Source organism: Juglans regia, chromosome 6 (genome assembly GCF_001411555.2).
Source record: "Juglans regia cultivar Chandler chromosome 6, Walnut 2.0, whole genome shotgun sequence".
Lineage (NCBI taxonomy): Eukaryota > Viridiplantae > Streptophyta > Magnoliopsida > Fagales > Juglandaceae > Juglans > Juglans regia.
This window is the reverse complement of record NC_049906.1, coordinates 36,607,744-36,631,408: the sequence shown is the minus strand read 5'-3', so window position 1 is coordinate 36,631,408 and position 23,665 is coordinate 36,607,744. Positions and strand designations below refer to the sequence as shown.

At 33.6% G+C, this 23,665-nt stretch overlaps 1 protein-coding gene across 4 annotated transcripts; it reads left to right on the top strand.

The window, feature by feature from the left end:
- Positions 1-3,139: 3,139 nt before the first annotated feature.
- LOC109012890 (AP2/ERF and B3 domain-containing transcription factor At1g50680-like) lies at positions 3,140-16,409 on the top strand. Of its 4 annotated transcripts, none has more exons than XM_035691270.1 (6): positions 3,140-4,332; positions 4,582-4,664; positions 4,791-4,831; positions 5,059-5,198; positions 5,377-5,448; positions 15,104-16,409. In XM_035691270.1, the coding sequence occupies exon 6, from the start codon at positions 15,111-15,113 to the stop codon at positions 16,161-16,163; it is 1,053 nt and encodes a 350-aa protein (XP_035547163.1). In that variant the 5' UTR covers positions 3,140-4,332; positions 4,582-4,664; positions 4,791-4,831; positions 5,059-5,198; positions 5,377-5,448; positions 15,104-15,110; the 3' UTR covers positions 16,164-16,409. The 4 variants fall into 4 exon arrangements, with proteins under 4 accessions (XP_035547163.1, XP_035547162.1, XP_035547161.1 ...); XM_035691269.1 differs by having other exon boundaries at positions 4,992-5,198; XM_035691268.1 differs by having other exon boundaries at positions 4,742-4,831; positions 4,992-5,198.
- The last annotated feature ends 7,256 nt before the right edge of the window (positions 16,410-23,665 follow it).

The window sequence follows — 23,665 nt, the reverse complement described above, 5'->3', positions numbered from 1 at the left end:
TCACATAAGACTGGTGGCAACGTCCCTATGGGGTATCAAATACTCATCCCAACTCATACGGAGAGAGACAACCCGTCCAAAAATAATATTTGGCCAGTGATATAATCTGAAGTTAAAATCACTATTCATTTGTTGAGTCCATTGTTGCACTTTATTTTGTACCTTAGATATTTTTTGGCTAAAATTTAACTTTGTTGAGCCCACTACTAGTGCTCTAATAAAAAAAAAATTAAATTATTTAGATGTTATATATTAAAGTACTTATTAATTTTAAATAATCTTAAAAAAATATTTAAGGAAAAACATCAAACATGTTTTTTCGGATAATTCAAATCGATCTATAACTAAAAGGAATGAAAGATAAAATGAAAGATAATATATATAAATCATGCAATGAGAAGTGTTACACCGACAAAGATATCTTACAACAATAAATCCAAAAATTAATATAATTTTATATGATATATTAGATCTACTTTACAATAAAAGTAGTTTTACAACCTAACGTATATATCACATTAAGCAACATTAGTTTATAGTTTTACTTTTGTGCGATCTATATGTAGCTAAAACATTTCCCTTATGCATTAAGCAGATGAGCGAGCATGGAGTACAAAATGGTTTAGTACTTCTCATGATCCCTAGAGTAAACTATGGTACTTTTGATTTATTTATGTTTTGATTTCTCCCATTGATTTTGCGATAAAATTATTTGGATTGTTTATAAAGTAATTCAACAATACCATTAATCATTATCAGATCATGATCGTGTCCTAATCGACTACAAGAAAATAGTTTATTTGTTGCCAGCTATTTTATGCGAAAAATGATTATTTCTTGCTAAAATGGGTATATATGTTTTTGTCCCAAATAATCATTCTCATCGCAAATAATCTATTCCAAATGCCTTTTTTTTTTAGTGTGATATAGTGATCAGGTGATATCTATGCCGGCCTGCATATATCTCCATCATGTGCTAAATCTCAATTTGATTTATTGGGTGGATTGTGGTGATCAATGTGTTTGCATATAGATCTAGCTAATGGGTGCTAAATATGTACCATATCGATTGTGTCAAAAGGATTCCAAACAGCTCCAAGTTTCAATTTGACAAGTATTTCTCATGAGATATGTACGTATATATATACTCTCTCTCTCTCTCTCTCTCTCTCTCTCTCTCTCTCTCTCTACTTGAGTTGAGGTTTTGAATTAATTAGGGGCGGCCTTTAGGGTTATGATTCATGATCTTCTGTGGTTAATTAGGAGTTGGGTTGTAGGAAATTGGGGATTGATCATTCATGAATAAACGTGAAGATTCAAGGAAGAAGGGATATATTATATATATATATATATATATATATAAATATATATATAAGCCTAAAAGAATGAGGAAAAAAATGGGATTACGTTCTCAAAAGTGCAACCCATTAAGTGTTTATTTCCCAATTGGCCGAGTAAACATCATTTCTACTTACAAATATGTTTTTTAGGCAACCTGTTTGAGATACAAGAAACCTGTTCTGCAACAGTAGTACTACTTCTAGCTATTAGCTTGAAGGGGAGATCGAAAGGTCTAACTAAACAGCTTAGACCAATGATCTTAAGGGAAAAGGAGAACAGAACATGAATAATTAATAGACAAATAGGTAAGCAATTAATTAGCATGAGATCAGCATCATGTCTAAGTACTGAGAATATATATATAATTAGGCCAATATGTAAATTAAATCAAACAAGCACACGGCCACCAGCCATATTGTTTGTGAATGGAAAAATAGCAACAACTTATATATAATCAAGCCACATTAGGATTAATAGCCATCTAATTTGATTAACTCACAATAATCATGATACATCATGGGTCAATTAAGCTACAAAAATGACTCCAACTTTTTTTATTGGCACCGACTAAATTCCCCCCAGGGGGGGGGGGGGGGCATAAATCCTAAGCAAGGAGTTTTCCGCAAGTGTACCTTAAGTAATTCAAGGAAAAATTCCGTCAGTTCAATGGCCTTTAGAGATTGTTTGCACTCAAGGGGATTTAAACTTTAGACTTAAGGGGAGATACCCCCTAGCCCAAGGCCTTTACCACTTGAGCCAACCATTAGGGGTTTAAAAAAATGACTCCAAATTAAGCTATGTTATCCACTACTAAGATCGCGGTTATGCCGAGCATGGACCCATCAACTTACTCCTTCACACACATGATAGCTGATCAAGAGACAAGTACTATACATTATGTTCTATTTTTCGCCCATGTGTATCAAATCCCATTAAAAAAAAGTGGGATCAAACAAGTAAAACATCATGGGAAGTTATAATTAGATGGAAGCTCCCAGCCAAGAGAGAAATTAAGCAATTGGCTTGCTCACAAATACATGATTACTGAATAAATCTCTTTATGATGATCAGTAGTATATATAAGTAATTGAGAACAGCTTGACATTACACAGCCAGCCATCTTGTGATTGGGAAAAAAAAACAACAAAAAAACAATCAAACCACACATGACAAGGATTCATAATCCTTCAAAGAATAATCACAACCTCGTGATATATGCACATTCAGTTAATTAAACACCATGATCAATAGACGTCTTATGAAGTACATGATCATCAAGTATCACGCCAGACTAGCAATATATTCAACAAGTGCATCATGTACTATCACGCTTAGCATGGATCCATTGGCCAATTGATCCTTTCACACACATGATGATCAGAGAGGCCAATTAGAGACTGGTTTTCTACTTTTCTTTTGGGAGAAAACCAAACTTAAGTTGAACGTGCAACCATGGAAAGCAAGTAAGGTGGAAGGTCCACCAAGAGGCAAAGCAATTGGCTTGCTTGCTCTCAGATACATGATTACACAATGAATCTGCTCAAAGAGTGTTAATTTATTAACTAATTACACATCATCGAAAATAACCAGCAAGCTAAACCAGTACCAACGACAATAATTGAACCAAATTCATATAATTCAACAACCTTTTCATGACAACAATTGAATATATCATGCGAGTTCCTATAATTCAACAACCTTTGATCATGATGATCAATATCTATATCGAATTCTATCATGCATGTATGATAATGATGACTATAATTATGGAGATGGAGATTTGTTTATGTTTTAATCCAATGAAGAGACAAATGGTGTATAGATAAAACCAATCATTCATGCTTAAAATAAATACCAGTTTTGAAGAAAGAGGAGGAAGAAGAAGATATTAAAATGGAGACGTCTTTTTCCTGTCTCTCCCAGTTGATCACGCAGTCCCCACTCGAGGCCATCCCCAGTAAACCCACATTGTCCACAAAGCTGCTGGGACCCTACCACAATGACGATCTGACGGTCCAAACCGCTCCAAACAGAGGCAGTCAAATCAGCAGCCGTTAAATCGATTTGCCAAAAAAGTCAATCAACTGCACACCTGTCCTCCACGTAGCCCCCTCTATCCTAGAACTTCCTCTGTCCTTTGTTTGTCCTTTGCCTTCGTTCGCTAATTAAACGAGGCAAGGCAAGTTGTGACAAAGGCCCAATCATTTCGATCTCTTTTGCTTTTTTTTCCTGTTCTCTGGGTGTTACCGGCGGCAGCACCGATCAGGGTCGGAGAAAGGCAAGGTTTTGGGAGGGGGTGTGCGTTTGTGGAGAGCACAAAGAGAGAAAAATGCAAAGAAAGGTCAAGGAAAGAGAGACTCGAGGTTTTGTTTTGGGTGGTTGGGGATTGGAAAACCCTAATTATTGTTTATCAGTTGGGTTTAACCTCAGAAAAGGGTAAATGGGTATGTGAGTGTTTGGTTGCTGATGAGTGTATTTGATGTTTCTTTCAGATCTGACCTATAGTGACGAGCCTTCATGTACCTTTTAGAGTGAGGATTAGTTCGTTGGGTGATTATATATTATTTGTCTTTTTTCTCGATGAAAAGCAACGAAAAATTCAAAGGAGGAACATGGAAGAGACTGACAGAAGAGAGTGAGCACACGCTGCAAGCAATTGTATGAGGGCATACCTTTGCGAGTGCGTGCTCACTTCTCTTCTGTCAGCTTCCCATTCAGGCTGTGTCTTCCTCTTCTTCCTCTTCATCTTCATCTTAGTCTTCCCTTCATTCTTCTTTGTTAGCCTCTAGCTTCTCTTCCTCTGAACGATTCTCTTTCACCTTTTAAGTCTCTTTGCAGCAGCTGCCTTTTCTTATCATGTTTATCTGGATGTTTTTCATTCATTCTAGTTCAGAACTCAGAAGCCATTCCCTCCAAGCTGTTCAAGAAAAAAGGAAAAGAAAGGTACAAAAGGCAAAGGAAAAGCCGCACCCAGAAATGACACATCACGCTGTATATTCCTACTTATCCGTTCGCTCTCTCTCTCTCTCTCTCTGATGTATTACTCCATTTAATACCCTTCTGTATGCGAAGTTTTTCAGAAGTATGCACTCCACCATATTTATTTTTGCCATTGCTTTCTAGTTTCTACCGCTACAGATTTGTTGTCATTTTTTTTGTACTCATTCCTTTCAATAACATCAAATATTTTATTATTATTAGTATTATAATTATTATTATTGTTATTATTATTATTATTAGTGTTGATAATACTGATTGAGCTCAAGAGCGTGACTTTTGATGGTACTCTTTGGTAGCGAGGACGACGGAAGCGTGATCCGAAGGTACGCCAGGCTACTGTTCTTGCTTTAACGGAAACTCATATTGTAAATCACAACATATTAATGCTTCACGTTATTAGCGTTTCTTCTTCTTCTTCTTCTTCTTCCTTCTTATTCTTCTCGTCTCAGCTGTGGTCGATCATGCAAGGCAAGGCACATGTTTGGATGCGGTAAAACTCTCGTCTCTTAATCGGCCTCTGATTTTGGGCTATTTTAATTTCATCTTCTCCCTGCAGATTCTCATCCCCAAACGCATGCTTCCCATAAAAACCGCATAAATTTCTGTATTATTCATCTGTTTGGTAATTTTATTTCCTATCATTGACGCAGTTCATATTGACCCATCTTTTCGCCTTGGTCTAAAGAATCTCGTACCTTTGTCCTTGTTGATTCGTAGAGGAGGTGTCTTTTGGAAGTGGGTCTGAGCAGACGCTGCTAAATATGGCAAGAAATATTTGTTTACGCTTCGGGGCAGATATGCACCTTCCTAGCACCAGTATGAGTAAAGTCTTTGAAGAGGGGATTTTCCTTATTCGGGTCAGTAATTGATTCAATTTGCGTAATTTCCTGGATTATATTTAGTGACCTTTATTTTGAAGATCTCTCTTCATCATCACCAAGATGCGTGGCTTTGGTTATAATATATATTCAAGTAATATATATTTATATATATATATATATATATATTATATAAGGTCTTAGTTGTTTATTGCAGCTCTTATTATTAATATTGCTTGGGGTTTGGGGACAAACTGCGGCTTCCGTCTGTAGGAGGCTAATCACTCAGGTAATTAACTATTCCTTCAATTAATTTCTTCGCTTTTATTAGTTTGGTCTGATTTTTTTGTCTGTTACTAGTCAGCCAGTCCTCCTGATTTTATGTGTCTTTTTCTCTATTGATGTTATTTGTGTTTTGTTAATGACTATTTCTATTATATATGCTGGTTTGATTTATGGATATTTAATTAATATAGGTACTGGAATTCGTGTCTGGAACGGCATATTATATAGTTCATTTGAAGGCATGAGTACTTCAGTAATTTAAGTAGGATTTATTGTTTACTTGTTTGGCATAAAGATTAATTATTGCATGAGGCCAATTTCCTGAACTTGTGATGAAAGAAAGTTTAATTGGTCGTAGAGTTTCTTTTCTTCTTGTTTGTAGAAATGAATTTATAAGCTTATATATAGTAGTGATTAATTGTGGTTCGAACCACATCATGAGGAGGCACTGCCCACTGCCTGCCAAGCTTTAATTATCTCCTTGCTTGTTTGTGGAAATAGTTATAAGACATAGAAAATCACTTTCATCTCTCCAAACCCATTAAGGAATTGGACCATAGGAGGGAATTGAATTGATGGATCTGTGCTCTGGGGTGATCTTTATCATGTGATGTTGTTGATATTTCTTTCACAGCTAGCCATCCTTAACAGAAATTCTTTTGAAACTTAACTAGATCCTGGAGTAAATTGACTCATAGATCAAGGATTTCTCATCTAATTATATCATTGGCCTAGGACGGACTTAATTTCTCCCAACATAAATTACTAGCTAGCTAGCTCTAGCTAGCCTTTGTTTTATATAACCAGAAGTACTCTAGCTATTGAGATTATTTCGGATTTAGATGATTTTTGGCCTAGTAATGAGTGCTGAGGCTGAAATTAAAAGATGTGTCAATTCTTGTCCATTGACCTAGCTACTATAGCTAGTTGTCTCTCAACATGAACTGCAACCTTTGTGCGTTCATGATTAATGTATCAATACCTTCACTCGTTTTATGTTCAAAGAATGAAACCGAGTACTTACTTTTCTTCTTCCCAAAATCTTTTTACCTGCACTTGCTTATTCCAAAGATACTGTCCTCAATCGTTTTAACCATTACCTTGGTATTTTTGCCACATATGATATCAATAATTATGTGGTTAGTCCTAATTAGAGATTTTAGATGAACTGTTATCTTACTATTGTATCTTTAAAATTTTTACTTTTAAAAAAAAAAACGATTGTATCTTTTAAATTTTAAAAGCACTACTAAGAATTGCAAGAAATAATCATATTGATCTATTTTGTAGAAGAAAAATATTTATATTTTTTAAAAGAATTTGATGGGCAGGAACTAGGAAGTGTCGAAGTTGTTCTTTTTCATGTAAAAGTACAATGGTTTGATACTTTTATAGATTCTTAGAAAGAAATGATCATCTCTCTAAAACTTGCATTAGGGAATGTTTGGGGAATAAGATGAAAAATCTGTGAATAGTAATGAAATTGTTTGAATTAAGATGTTTTATTGGGTTTTAGAGAAAGTTGAATAAAAATATTATAAAATTAAAATATTGTTATAATATAATTATTTAATATTATTTTTGTTTTGAAATTTGAAAAGATTGTATGGTTTTTTGTGTTTTGTTTGGAAATTTGTAAAAGTTGTAATGATTAGGTAATGATTAGATAAAAAAAATTGAAGATTTGAAATTGAAAAGTGTTTGTACTTGAGTAATGTTTGAGAAAGAAATTATAAGAATTTTTAAGATAAGATGAGATGAGATGGTTTCTAGTCCCAAACAAGCCTTAAGACTTCTCTTTGGGGATCTACTTATTTGCATAAGAAATATTAGAGCTAGTTTTTTCCTTAGCTATCTTCATCTCTCAAATTAAGCTTGGCATTAAGTCTTCTCTAGTTCTCTAGTTCTTTTCTCTTCTCAAAATGACCTTAATGGGTATATAAGGAAGATCATTGAAGTCTTGATCAACTTGCTCCTTGATCCTCATAACTAGAACAATGTTATTTTTGGCTAGAAGCTAATTATTTTGAGTACAAAGTGTAGAGGCTAAAGTGCTATGCTTACAAAAGTGCACATTTTAGAAATTTGGAAGTAGTCTTTTTTTTTTTTTTACAAAATCCAAATATGAAGTTTCCAGTTTTGACTAATTTAATGATGATGGTGATGGTCCTATACTTACAGATGAAGATGATTAAAATATATATAGGATTAGTGCAATATTGTATATATTGCTCATGTTTTAGTATATATATAGAAGTGAATACTTACAATGCTCTTGTGCTTTTTCGGTTGTTCCATTGATTTTTCAAACTTTAGAAGTTTATTCTATGAATATTTTTTATTACACATTATTTTTTAAAAATTTGGGCCACATTCCATTCAGTTATGTGTTTGTGCTAATTTGCACTTTGTGCCTAAGTTCTAACTAGGCGATTGCGCTTGAGTATGCATGATGCTTTCACCAACATTGATCGCAAGATCCTTAAGACCCAATTTTTAAGTTTTTACTGCCCAATTTTTTACAATGTGAAACGGAAGGGTTCTGTCAGGAAAACATCCAATAAGTTTTCTCCCATTACCTAAGACTCTTGGTAGCATGCACTTTCAGATAAGATACCGTACACAAATTTTTATTGGCAGTCAATTGTTAGCAAACATGCGTTAGTTATTTAGACATGTTAGGATTATCCATTGGGAGTATTTAGTCATTAATTTGGTCTAAAATTGGGTAGATCTAGTACTATCAAATAATAGCTTGCTTTATCTCAAGAAGATTTCAGCTATTCAATCGTTTGATCTAGCTTGTTGTCATTAATATTATCTTTTCTCGGCTGAGACCAGCTCAATGATCTGCTATGCTGAAACAACTATGTGATTTGCAACTATTATATATGATTGGAGCTACAATTTCGTAGGCGAAATTGAAGTAAGGCTTAGTTGTATGTATTAATTTTCCAATCAACTTCAGTCTTGCTTTTCATCTGTTTACACAAGTCAAAGCTAAATCTTATTTGAATAGGAGCTTTTATGTAACGCTCCAATGAAAGGCCCAAACCACATGACTTATACTTTAAAAGGAATAGTCAGTGATACAATTTGAACCTCATCGGAACCTTATAAAGAACAATAACTTTTTCTTCTCAAGCAATGTGGGATCTCTTTCACTACCTATTTTATTCTTATCATATGAGGTATCACAATCTTTCCTTTTTAAATTCTCGACGTTCTCGTCAAGTTTGTCCGTTGTAGGTGACACAGCTCAAATCCCGCATTTCTGGTTGGGATAGACTTTGATATCATTTGTAACACCCCAATGAAAGGCCTAAACCACATGGTCTATACTCTAAAATGACTAGTCAACAATACAATTAGAATCATATTGGAACCTTATAAAGAGTAAGAACTTTTCATTCACAAGCAATGTGGGATCCTATTCACCATTTACTTTTATCATTATCATATGGGGTATCACATTTTATGAACACGATTTTGTGATTCATGGATAATTATCTGGTAAGCCTCAAGCCTTGATAACAAACCCCACAAATTAATAATTTTTTTTAAAAATAAAACAGTTTTTTCTGTTAATTTGGCATGCATATAATGTTGTCTTTCCTTGCATATTCAAATGGAACTTTCCATATTATTATTTAATAACCCCTCATGCTCTAAATTTTTTTGTTGTGTGCATAACTGGTTGCCCCCGCTGCCATTGTTATTTTTTGTATATCTTTGATTGTGGAACTATTGGACACTTACATTTCCAAGAAAGCCCTTTCGGTTTTTATCTTGTTGTTTCGTTCTACTCTTGATTAGGTATTAATTAATCCCTATAACTAATTGCTTTAACATTTAATATCCAATTTCTTTCTTGATGATTAAAGGAATGTAAACAAAAGTTTTGCATCCAAAATATTTGTAAAGCATTTTTAGAAGGTAAAATTTTGGCCTCTCAAAGTTTGTAAATGCCAAAAAAAAAAAAATACTCTTATAAAATATAAGTTGTGTTGCACTATCATGCTATCCTCCAATGATTTCTTTTAGCTCCTCATCTTATTTGCTTTCAACTTTGTTCAAGCTCACAACTTCAAAGTAAAACACAAAGTTTCCGGTGTACCTAAAACCATTAATCTGTAAAACCGGTCGAGTTACGTCAAACTGTTTTTATTTGCCTTTTTTTCCTTCTTTTTTTGTTATTTTTTGCTTATGCTTTTGGACTAGTTATAGGGATTCATGAGTTTATACAATGAGAAGACACTTTATCTTACAATAAATGACAATCTTTAGTGAAAGATCAAGAAAGAAAAGGTTTCTATTGTTGGCAAAACATATGCTAGAAACTTGCTCTATCTTTTCATTGCTTCCCCCCTCCTCCCCAAAAAAGACTAGTTATAGGGATTCATGAGTTTATACAATGAGAAGACACTTTATCTTACAATAAATGACAATCTTTAGTGAAAGATCAAGAAAGAAAAGGTTTCTATTGTTGGCAAAACATATGCTAGAAACTTGCTCTATCTTTTCATTGCTTCCCCCCTCCTCCCCAAAAAAGAAAAAACTAAATCAATAAATTCCAGCTCCTCTACTTTATAGTGGTGGGGAATCAAAGTCCTTAGCTAAGCTGTGCTTGGAAGGTTGAATAGGGAGCAATTTCTGGTTCATGCACCCACCTGTGGGTAGCCTAAGTACTAAGGGCGAACTCTTGTGCATGAGCCCTATGTCACAGGTTCGATTCTCCCTAGGATCAAACTGCGACTTAAGTGGGAGGCCATGGCCGTGGGTTGTTGTGCTAGTCTCCTAAAGGCTTAGGTTCCATAGGTGAGTCCTAAGGGCTTTGTCGTGGGGTGGTTCCCCCATCATCAAAAAAAAGAAAAATCTGTTTCATACATACATATTCTCAATCAACAATGGCTACTCTCCTTACATTCACGGTATCAAAAAACATTAGTGATGGTCTTGCTCGAGATCGTATGGTTAATGTATTAGAGGCAAATAATGGCTCTAGATCAACCCCTAAGAGAGAGTTAGGTAGAGCTTGGTGGTTTTGAAGTTTTGATTAGTTCTATTGGGAGTTTTTGGTGAAGGAACCCCTTGGAAGCAAGTCGTTGTAACCGAAAAATTATAGGGTCTCGTCCTCTTCTGGTAAAGAAGCAATAAAACCCATCTTTCTCTATCTTCTCTCTCTTCTCGATGACTTTTCTTTTCCCATTTCCAGTGGTTTTTGCTGGGAATGATTCTAATCTTTCTGTTTGATTCTTCCTTTCTTTGGATTGGTTGTGTTCCTTTATTAGTTAGTTGTTATCTTAGTGATGGACTGGAGTTTACGTATAGAAGCTAAGGCGTTTCTCCACTAGGTCGGGAAATGCATGGTTTATTGAATACATAAAAGAGCATGATGGGGTGGTGTGTGACGATTTGGAGGCTAAAAAGCGATAAACCATGCATTTCCCGACCTAGTGGAGAAACACTTTAGCTTCTATAAGTAGGTAGGAAATGCATGGTTTATCGCTTTTTAGCCTCCAAATCATCACACGCCACCCCGTCATGCTCACCAACCATCAATCTTCAAAAACTCATGTGGAACTATTGCCAAAAGACTGCCAGGTCGTGCGTGAGTGTCACGCGCTACCGCATATTGCGGCCCCTATATGCACGATGTGACTGAGTTTGTTGCTTTCAAATCTGGCACTTGCAGCCACACTTCTCTAGCGATGGGCCCCACAAGTCAGCATTGCAACGAGTGTCTTTGGTGGGTCACCATCAATCCAAGCTGTTTGATTCTAGCTATTAGACTATATGCTAATGCTTTCCCTAACTGAGTTGAAAGGAAGAGGATGTTGAGATCTTTGTCAACGATCATTTCTTGGTTGCATCTTCAAACTGCATTCGACTAGTCCATTTATTGGACTACAATTCGTTTTTTTATTTGCAATTCCCTCCTTGGAGTCAAGTAACTTGGGCTAGATCCAACTTGCATGTTAGATCTTTTGCCCTTTTTATGTTGAATAGCTGCACAGTGCACTGCATCTATTGCACTGGTTTTTTGGCTGGGGTCTGCCACCATTTCTCTTGTATTTTTAATTTTAATTTATTGCTTTCCTTGATTACAAAAGAAAAAGAAAAAAGGAAATGCAAAACAAAGGTCAAAGTTTCTAAGGGGATGTATTTTTCTCTTAAAGATTAAATTCGGGTTCATCCAAGACCTAACCTAATTAACTCCAACCATGCATGAAGCTGACACTCGTTGACCACCGAAAATTTTGGGTTAGAAGGTACATATTGAATAGTGTCTCACTGGTTTTGAACAATTCTAGAAAGAATTTTGACTGAGTAGAAATCAGGGACGTTTAGAAACTAATTTGGCAAGACATAGCTGAAACTTACTTTAGGAACTAAAACGCTAATGCTTGTTGGAAGTTTCTTGAGTTCTAATATATATATATATATATATATATGTATATGAAAAATAATATTCTAAGGCCTCTACACCACACATCATTCACATGGTATAATTTGATTTGTAAGACTCAAATTTTAAAATTTATCTTTCAAATCAAATTATGTCGCATGGATGGTATGTGGTGTTGAGGCGTTAGAGTTGTGTGTGTGTGTGTGTGTGTGTGTGTGGGGGGGGGGGGCGGAACTTTTCAATAATTTTTTAATTACTGAGATTGACAATTTACAGTGTGGGTTTTATTTTGTGACTTTGGGCCGCCAGTTATTACTTGTAATTTATATATTATTTTTATTTCTTAATGGATCTCAAGTCTGCTTGCTTTATCAAAGATTAATAACTGATCATATACAAGCAATGTGTTTGTATGTATTGATGATCATGAACAGAAGTATTTGAAACCGTAAATGCTTCTTGATATTTAATGCATCTCTTCATTGGTTGTGCCCTTAATTAATCTTTCTTCCCCCCTTTTATGTGATTATCGGAGTCACATATGAGCAATCTGTTATCTATACGCACACACATACACACCCCTTATGTTTCTTGTAGCTGGAAATGCAGCCCAAAACTAGATCTTTTCTAGGTTTGGTGGCTGCTAGTTACTCTCATCACTGCTCCGATCTAACAAACCTCACATGATGTAACACCCCAATGGAAGGTCCAAACTACATGGCCTATACTCCAAAAGGACTAGTCAATGATACAATTGGAGTTCCATTGGAACCTTATAAAGAGCAAGAACTTCTCCTTCCCAAGTAATGTGGAATCTCATAGACTATCTACCCTTATCCATATCATATGGGGTAGCACAATCTACCCCCCTAAATTCTTGACAGGCCTGTCTATTGTAGGTGGCATGACTCAAGTCCCACATTTCTGGTTGGGATAGACTCTGATACCATTTGTAACGCCCCCAATGGAAGACCCAAACTACATGACCTATACTTCAAAAGGACTAGTCAATGATACAATTGGAGCCCCATTGGAACCTTATAAAGAGTAAGAACTTCTCCTTCCCAAGTAATGTGAGATCTCATACACCATCTACTCTTATCCATATGATATAGGGTATCACACATGAAGTGTTCTTTCTACACCTTTTAGCCAATTATAGGCAGCCAAACATCTGAGAGAGACCTTTATGAGTTATTTATCCTTACAAATTAAGTCAGAGTATGTTGTATAACTTTGTAACCCTCATATAGGAAGATGTCTTTTGAATGTTCTATTTTTTTCATTGATATAAAATTACTTAATTACCAACAAAAATTCATCAATATAAAACTGGAAATAAGTATTAAAAATTATGTTTGTGTTTCTTGATTCCCCCAAAATTCGTAGAGGAAAACATCAATAATATGGTCTTCTTTCCCTTTTTGTAACTTGGCGATAAAAATGGGAAAGGAAAGTGGATAACCATGTAATTTTATTTATAGGAAAACAAAATTACCACTTACCTCCAATTTAAAACTTTTGAAAATCCCAAAAGAATGTACCACTTCGATATGAATGGGAAGAACTAGACAAAATAACAAATGTACAAAAAAGCAACTTTTAAGTTTTTGGGTGAAGAATCTTGTAAGGGATGCATGGGAATATTTGTAATGTTTTATTTTAGGGCTCATTTGCATGGTGAGATGAGATGAGATGAGATGGTTTTAGATGAGTTGAATAAAATATTGTTAGAATATTACTTTTTAATATTATTATTGTTTTGAGATTTGAAAAAGTTGAATTGTTTATTATATTTTGTGTGAGAATTTAAAAAAATTGTAATGATGAGATGAGGTGAGATGGTTTCTATATCCAAACGAGCCCTTAGTACTATTTTGCTTTAGCTTGCAATTAGGTGTACCCACTTGTATACATCCTGTATACCTGGACTACGCCTATTTACTTGAAATAAAATCTCTTATTAACTATAAAAATAAAAAAATAAAAAAGCAACTTCTAAGCTCTTTTGGGAACATGATCAGCAAGCACCTGAAATTCACAAGTCAGAAATTTCACCTTAGAAAAAATTTCATACACCAGTGTGTGAAAATTCATGGGCCTGAACTTGGTGAAGTCAGAGGGATTGTCCTCCTTATGAATAAAAGAGGAAGAATAGCAACCAGGTAGGGGGAGACACGAAATAACTGTTTTGCTACTTCCAACAAATCCTCATTCATAATATCCCAACGCTCTGAGCAAAAAACATCCAAAGTCGTCTGGCCCCGCGGGATTGCTACCATTGGAGTATGTTCTAAAGCCTCTGTAATCTCCTCCATGGATGGAGCCCTTCGGATTCTCATTATCCAAATCAGTCACCAAGGAATGGTACAAGACCAATTAAAATCAGTAGTAGTCCCATTAGAACTTAACAAATCTGCAAAATAATTGAAAGCTGCATCATGCATGAATCTCTCCATTGGAGATCAGCTAAGGGCTGTACCATCATCTAGAGTCATACATGTAACAATCCCTTCCTCCTTTTATGGTGGAGGACAACATGAAAATTGGTGCTGGTAAACAAATATCCAGTACACGTATCTTTTGAAAAATTAGTCTAGGGGTATTGGGCGTACTCCATCTTCTTGCAAAATTTTCTGTACCGCACCTTTAAGTCAGGTTTGGATAGTGCGTTGAGATGAGATGAGTTGAGATAAAAGTTGAATAAAATATTATTAAAATATTATTTTTTAATATTATTATTGTTTTGATATTTGAAATTGTTGAATTATTTATTGTATTTTATATGAGAATATGTAAAAATTGTAATGATGCGATGAGATGAGATGAGATGGGTTGAGCCTTAATCTGTTCCATTTGTTGCCTCATCTTTTTAAGGAAGAGAAAATCTGTTTCATACAATAATTTTTGCTACTACTTGGATAAATTTCATTTGTTGCAATGCATCTCTTTACTTTGATGTGACATGATAATTCTTCAATTTACTATTACAAATATCCTATGCAAATCTCTTGAAAAATTATTCGAGTTTAGGGCAGTCAAGGGGGGCCCCAAGAAATCAAGTCTTTTCCAACTATTTTTAGATCGTCTTGTTCAATTTGTTGTCATCGTCTTGTTGGGGAAAAGAAAATCTGTTCCATTCAATTGATACGTGTTGCTGCTGCTGATGAATTTCATTTGTTGCTATATATGTATCTCTTCACTTTGATATAACATGATAATTCTCTACTGCAATCTACTATTTCTGCAGAAAAGTAATGGATGAGGACATGCTAAGCCTGATATCAAATGACAGAGTGAATGCAACTACAGAAGATCAGTCTGATTCAAGCAGTGCGACTTATGCACTTCCTGCAAGAAAGTGTGCAAGACGTGGTAGCATTGTCTTTACAAAGTTCAAAGGTGTTGTGCCACAGCAAAATGGGCACTGGGGCGCCCAAATATATGCTAATCACCAAAGGATTTGGCTGGGGACTTTCAAGTCCGAAAAGGAAGCAGCCATGGCTTATGATAGTGCAGCTATCAAGCTTCGGAGTTTGGATTCCCATAAAAATTTTCCATGGACTGACATCACAGTTGAAGAACCAAACTTTCAAAATCTATACAGTGCTGAAGCAGTCCTCAACATGATAAAGGATGGTTCCTATCGATCCAAATTTGAAGAGTTTCTAAGAACACGTTCACATGCGGAAACACACAATGGTTTGAACTTGGCTAGTCTGCAAAGCAGCGGGGGACTAATGTGGAAGCAACTTTTCCAAAAGGAACTTACACCAAGTGATGTGAGTAAGTTAAACAGACTTGTAATCCCGAGAAAATATGCCATCAAGTACTTCCCACGTACTTCTGAAACTGCTGAAGATAATAATGCAGAGGGGGGCACCATGGAAGATGTGCTGCTGACTTTCTATGACAGGTTGATGAGGCCATGGAAGTTTCGCTACTGCTATTGGAAAAGCAGCCAGAGTTTTGTATTTACAAGGGGTTGGAATAGGTTTGTGAAGGAAAACCATCTAAAGTCCAAGGACACCATTACTTTCTATTCATGCGATTGCAAAGAAGTAGCAAAAGGCAATCACTCATTCTACATGATTGATTTTAACCGGGTGGAAAACAGTGGCCCCTTGGTTGAGCAGTCTAGCCTGCAGTATGTTGGGATGCAATTGGAACCAACAGTACTTGAAGTAAACCGTCAAATTGACCATTATGTTAAGGAGAAGAAACTTGATGAGGTAAAGGAACTGAAGCGACCCAAGCTAACACATGACAAAAAGACAGGCTTTAGGTTATTTGGTGTGCTTATTATCTGAACCTGAGTATGGATTTTGTAGGTTTATTTTTCCTCTTTTTCTGTGGGAATTGGATTATCATGACAGATTTCTAACTGTATCCCATGATATCTCAAAACGTTTTGCTTGAGGTTTGTTTTGTGGGAAGATTAGGTTTTAGGGTTAAAAAACTATTCTTGAGGAGGATGTCCTAACAGTGCATCCAAATAACTATTTTTGGGCGTTTTCAATGCACATGTACTGATATATCAAACAACTCTTTTGATAGTTAAGAGAGATTTACAGTAATATATGCAGCTTTGTGCCGTTTTTCTCGAGTGGTTATGGAATATAATTCCAGGAAATCAGTCATTCTAACCCACAAGGCATTTTGAATTGGCATAAATTGCATAAATTGTATTTGCGTGCACTTCTTAGCTTCTGTTTTGAATGAGGGCTCTATATACATACATACATACATGTATGTATATATGTATATGTATATATTCCATGTAATACCCAGTGGACAGTTGCTCTTTTTGCCTAAATCGGTATCAACCTGCTGAAACATATATACTACTAGCTGAGTGCACCTGATAAATGTACTTGGGTCCAGATTTTTTGAAGTTCTTTAAATTCTAATCCCTTATCATAAGTATCACAAGGGAAGGAATTCATATGTATTATTAGATTTAGTTAGGAGACACAAAAAAAGTTGAATTAATGGGTGTTCTTTAATCTTGTTTTTTCACAATTCATCTCATCTTATCTACTCATGATCTTAATGAAAGTAGCTAGGCCTTGAACAGTACTACCAATCACATATCAATATTCAAAGTACGTAGCACCTAGCTTGACTTCGGTTATGTCGGCAATTAATTAAAATTTACGGAATGTGTTGGAAGAATCGGATTTTGTGGTTATTATTGGTTGGTTAGCTTTTGGGATATGCAAGTATTGGTTCCTTTGAGATTTTTGGGAGGAAGTGAAAAACATGGTACGTGAGCTCAATGTTCGATTTCATCATATATATAAAGAAGCTAATATGGTGGCAGATTTTTTGGCAAAGCAGGGAGCGCTCAAGGTTTGATGTCAGATTTTGTGACACGTCTTCCATTCAAGGGTATATTCGGGAATTAATTCAATTGGATAAACTTGGCATACCCTATATTAGAAAGTGATTAGTGATGGTTTATTTTTTACTTGTGATTTTTGGCACCTAAGTATTACAATTGTTAGAATTCTTTGATGGCCTTGAGATTGTTACTACGGTATTCCTCAATCATAAGTGGGATTTTTTTTTTTTAATAAATTTGGGACAGAATCTCTCATGGACAGGGGGACCTTCATAAAAAAAAATAAAAAACTGGCCTGATTTTGAAGCATGTTATGGGCCTAGAATCTGTCTGACTCTTTTTCATCGAAAATCATAGTACACCTCCTCATTTTGACCGTTTATATATACATATATATATATATGTGTTACTTAATAGTTAATGAAGTGGCTATTGATATATTGATATTTTTTTAAATTAATGTTTAAAAAATATATACAATTTGCACTAGGAGCATTCCTAGCGGTAAAAGCTGGGCAACATAGTAGCAGCGTCCCTTTTCTATATCTCCGAAATTTCTATGGGGCCAAAACCATAAAACCTCAACACTATGATCAAACATGGGCGCCCACTGATTCATGATCCCTTACCTCCATCCACAGATTTGTCCTTCCTAGGATCTAATGAGTACGATAATGACCATAATTAAGGTGGGTATCGCTAATTTGTCACATATATATGATTTAAAGATTAAGAAACATTATTAATTATGGACCATAGACATATATAGTACTTCATACTTGTAATTGGTAGGTAGAATAGATTATCAATTGTGAAAGCATAGTTTAAACTATATTCCCAATACTAATGTCTTAATTGGGTGGAAATCCTACTTGTACAAATGAACAATATCCTCCATTAATGGCTGCCACACTCTCACTGCTGGGAGCTAGGTTAGTTATATTAATATTTTTTTTATATTTATTTTTTTAATATTTAAAAAAAAAATCATAATATTATTAAAAATTTACAAAACTTTTTTAATTATTCAGTAAAACAAATTTAAAAAATAAAATAAAATAATTTCAGTGGGAGTCACCAACGGTAACCCAGCGAGAAAGCGTAGCTTTTTCCTCCATTAATTTCCAAGGATCCTCACAACTCTTTTTTTTTCTTTTGTTTTTTTTTTAAATAATGTCATTTCGTACAACAAATTAAAGAAAAGAAGTGGGCTGCCTGTCAACTTCATGATTGGCCTTGAATCCTTCGTTTGTTTAGTAAATTCATTTCAATTCATAGTTATAATTTTTTTAAATTTTAAAATAATAATAATATTAAAAAATAATATTATAATAATATTTTATCAATTCAACTCAATTCAATTTAACATTCAAACATAACTCAGACATAATTACGAATGAAAACATGATTGTATAAGTATCTATATGCATGCAATATACCTGCAATTTAATAAACTCACACCATTTTTAAAAGAAATTTATTTTCTGCAAAAGTAGTATGGTTTCTACCTTATAAATTGTGGAGGATCTTTCCTCCAACTTCTGGATTCATTGACCTTATAGTGGAAGCATAAATAATAATATAAGAAAAATTTTTATTTGTGGTTAATTATTTATTATGAAAATAATTTTCTTTTTATAATCAATTCTCGTTATAAATAACTGATCATAATTATTGATTTTTCTTGTAATGTATAAAGATAAATAAATCTGAAAGAAATTCATCACTTATCTTAAAAGTTTAAGTTGATCATGAAAAAAGATAAATTTTATTATTTATTTTATATCTTAACACTCCTCATATGTAAGTCAGACTCCTTCTCAATGAGTGGCTCAATACGTAGAATATTTAATTAAATGAGATAGAGTGTAAAGTCGGTATTTGAACTCAAGACCTCAGCTCTAATAGCATATAAAATCACCAAAAAAGAAATTCACCACTTGTCTGATTAAAAAGTTAATGAGTGGTCTAATACGTAAAATATTTAATTAAATGAGATGAAGTACTGTAGAGTCAGTATTTAAACTCAATACCTCAGCTCTGATATCATATAAAATTATTAAAGAAGAAATTCATCATTTGTCTGATCAAAAAGTTAAACTGATAAGAAGAGATAAATTTTATTATCTATTTTATATCTTAACAAAATCATAAAACCATTTGTTTTGGGGTACGCCAACAGAGACATGCACAAAACCGAAAAATCGTAAAACCATTTGTTTTGGGGTGCGCCAACAGAAACATGCACAAAATCGAAAAAAAAAAACAATGAAAAATTTTCGAAGTTCAAGGAAATGCAAAACGTCACAAATTAAGTACTTCGCTTCTGTCATCTTCTTGAACCCTAATTTACTTCAATATATCTGTATATTAATCTTTATCGAGACGGGAAAGAGAAATATCCCTATTAGATAGTAAAATAGAACATCAAATCGTAAGCTCCCAAACAGTACTGAAATTAGGAGCTTATTCATCAGTGTGCAGCTTGCTGAGGAATAACGTTTTATTTAGATAATGAGATGAGATGAGATAGTTTTTGATAAAATTTAAAAATTGAATAAAATATTATTTTTTAATATTATTAATGTTTTGAGATTTAAAAAAGTTAAAAATTATTTATTATATTTTGTGCAGGAATTTAAAAAAAATTATAATGATAAGATGAGATGAAATCGTTTCTGTATTCAAACGGGCCTAAATTGACGAGATAGTCCCTCTTAATTTTCATTTCTATATAATTAAGGTGTTCTTGTATATGTAATTTCTCCACCATTTATATATACTTTTGTTTTTTTCGTAATCAAAATCGATATTGTGATATTGTTGAGGCCAAAAATAAAAAAGTTTGGTCATGTGAAAATAATGCAGAAATTATTCACACTGAATAATTATTAATCCTTGATCGATGATCACCTTTGTATTAGACACATATTAGTCATGACATGCATGATGGGACGTATAATTCAATTATTATAAGCTTGATCAATTATTAATTTATTAGTCAAAATAAAGACGATTGATTGCATAATGTAAACTACAAATTAGAAGTAGTGCTTCTGCATTGGGTGTGCACACATGCTGTATTTCTTTCTTGTTCTCTTACTTCATGCATCAGAAATATCATAGGCTAATCCATAAATTAACCAAAAAAACACCACAAAAGCCAGTGGATAGCAAAATCCTTCCAATTGATTTCATCTGGTCTCGATATCCAAACACCACAAATTAATACAAACGGTATTTTTTAATTTTAAATCTTCAATTTTTTTATTTTATCATTACAATTTTCTCAAACTTCCAAATAAAATACTAAAAACAATTATAACATTTTTAAATCTCAAAACAAAAATAATATTATAATAATATTTTAACTTTATAATATTTTGCAATGTGGACTCTTTTTGGAATAGAGTATGATCTACTATTAAAAAATTAATTTTTTATACGGATTTCATTTTTTTTTTCAAAATGAATGCACGGTACTTGCGCATTATGACTGCTAATATCAATTCTCATATTTTTATTCAAAATTTTCTCTCATTTCCTAAAATTTTATAAAATATATTAACTTAAACTATTTTATTACTATTCATATATCATCTCATCTCATTTCACTATCCAAACGAGTCCAGAAGGTCCAGGGAGCTTGGGATGTATATACTATATACAGCTATCTATCTAAACCCATAAAAACAAGTGTTGGGGGGGAAATGCAGAATGAATGCCACAGTCCCCATGTGCCTGGCCTGTTAGCAACAGTAGAACATGCCACAAACACTGAATTGACGAGCTCCTTATTTTCACGTGAATCAAGCTGACCGATATAAATTGTCTTAGTCCTACCTGACAGGACCACTTGTACAGCAAAAATGTCTGGAATATGTGCCCCTCCATATGCACCCAGCATCATCCAAAGGCTATTAGGGCATATCAGCCCTCCCTCTTCTGATTTTCTCAAACAAAATACATTAAGGCCGCCATTATGCAGACAGTGATCTGTACCTTGTTGGCTTTAAAATGCAGTAGTATTTGGCTGGTCTTGACATTCTATAGAAGACTTGAACGCATGAGATCGGTGAAGACAGACCAACAAAAGGTATCTGCAGAGCTACCACATGCAAGGCCGGTGGTTAATCATGAGGTTTCCTTAATTTCCTAGATTGTTAAAACAAAAGTTGAAAAATATAAACATTTTGGAGACAGAAGTCGGAAAGGTCAGGAGTTCATGTACATGATGCATCCATCTGTACTACATAATTAATTTACCATAAGTAAACAGATTAACAACTTTAATTATGACGAATTATTGCTTAGAATATGGTGTTCTTTTGATGATTATGATGCTACATTTCAACAAAATTTATCTTGTAGATGCGCTAGGCTAGGTTGTAAAAAAAAATCCGAAAATCGGACCAGTCTAGCTCGAACCGGTCAAACCGGTCCGGTCCGGAATCGGTGTCCGTAATGGCAAAATCGGCTGGTCCGGTTCCGATTTTAGGCTTTTTAAGCCCGGACCGGTTCTATATAATATATATTTTAAATTATTTTTTTAATATTATATATAATATTTTTCATATATAATATATATAATAATATAAATTAATTTAAAAATAAACTGAAATTGATAAATCACATTAATTGAAAAAAAAAACCCTAAATGTCATAAGATTTGAATTTATATACCAAAGTTGTAAATAAGATCACTAACCTGGTTTGCTTTCAAGACAACTCAAAATTTTAAAAATTTTGAAAACCTTTCATCTCATCATTACAATTTTTTCAAATTCTCACACAAAATAAAATAAACAATTCAACTTTTCAAATCTCAAAACAAAAATAATATTAAAAAATATATTCTAAAAATATTTTATTCAAATTTTTAACTTTATCTCAACTCATCTCATCTCATTTTATATCTGAAAACAAATGAGGCCAAATATTATTTACCAAAAAAAAAAAAAGTCACTCAAATATTATTATCAAATTTTTATGGCCTAATAGATTCTCGATTTATTCTTTTTGATAAGTACATAATACATTAGTAAATTAGTAATACTAAGATACATTAGTATATAATATATATTAGCTAGTTATAATTTATATTTTATGGCCTAATACTAATCGTCTAATTCTATATTACTAATAGTAATATACTTTTAAGTCTATATATAAATTAGTATATATATTTTAAAATTAAAAGATCGGATCAAACCGGATCGGATCGAAACTGGTTAAAACGGGATGTAACGATTTAGGATGTAACTAATTTGTAATCGATTTTTAAAAATATAAAATCGGTATATATAATTCGATCTTAAATTTTATTCAAAATCAAATCAGACTAGTTAAACCCCTCCGCCAGCTGCTACACATTGCACAGCTCTCGAAAAACAGCCAAAATCAATGATCTAGCCAGGCCAACAGTACTATATATATCATTTTTGCCCCAATACCATGCATTTAGGCCAATATTTTATCATAATTTATAAGTCTTCTAATTATCATCATTAATTTCATCCTCGTTGATATGAGATTTAAATCTGTTCTTAATGAGATTTATCTCCACTTGCTTGATATGTCCTTCACTGTTCCAGTGACTCGAATGCAATATCCAGATATGAGAAAGAAAGCTTTTCGTGAAACCTTTATAATCGTGAGTGTCTAAGTGCGGTGTAGTCGTTTTAAAAAAAATAAATAAATAAGAGATCCACATGAAAATAAATTAATTTTTTAATAATAAATCTCACTTTTTTTTAAAGCGATCAACTGCATAGCGTTTATACATTCTACGACTAGAAGTATCATTTCAATATATATATAAAATGGAGATCATAATATGTTTATTACGTTTCCTACGGAAAGATGAGTGTATGCACACGATGAAAAAATGGAATGAAGTACTTTATTAATGGCTACTTTATTTTACCATTTCCTTTCCGTTTTAACACAAAGATTGATGAAGGCCAAGAACAATAATTGAGGATAGGTGATAAAGAATATACCTTTGTCTTTTTTACAATGAATGTCCCTTGATGGTATGAAAGACACCTGTCTTGTCTTGCTTTCCATGAATGGGATGCAATCAATTAGTTTGGAATAACATAAGATTATATCAATTTATATCTCTTTACAGCAGTAAAGTGACTAATATCTTCCATCTATATCTAATTATCTATGAACAGATCTTGAACTTCTAACGCAATTAACTTGAAAAAAAGTTGAGATTGTACGTTGAGATTACAAAATTCAAAGCAGTTTATAGATAATAACAGGTACTCTATAATGCAATTAACTTCAAAAAGCTATGGACGCTGATCTCCCGATGGCCTGTAAAGAATGATCGTCTGAATAACTTTATTGGATGCAGAATGATATATATGATAAGAATTCACTGTAATCACTCTTCATATGATTGTATTTATCAGAAAAAGGGAGAATGGAGAAGGAAAAGGATACTGCAGTCCCATG

Coding starts and splice junctions, on each gene's coding strand:
- LOC109012890 (XM_035691270.1), top strand. CDS start 15,111: ATGGATGAGGACATGCTAAGCCTGATATCAAATGACAGAGTGAATGCA.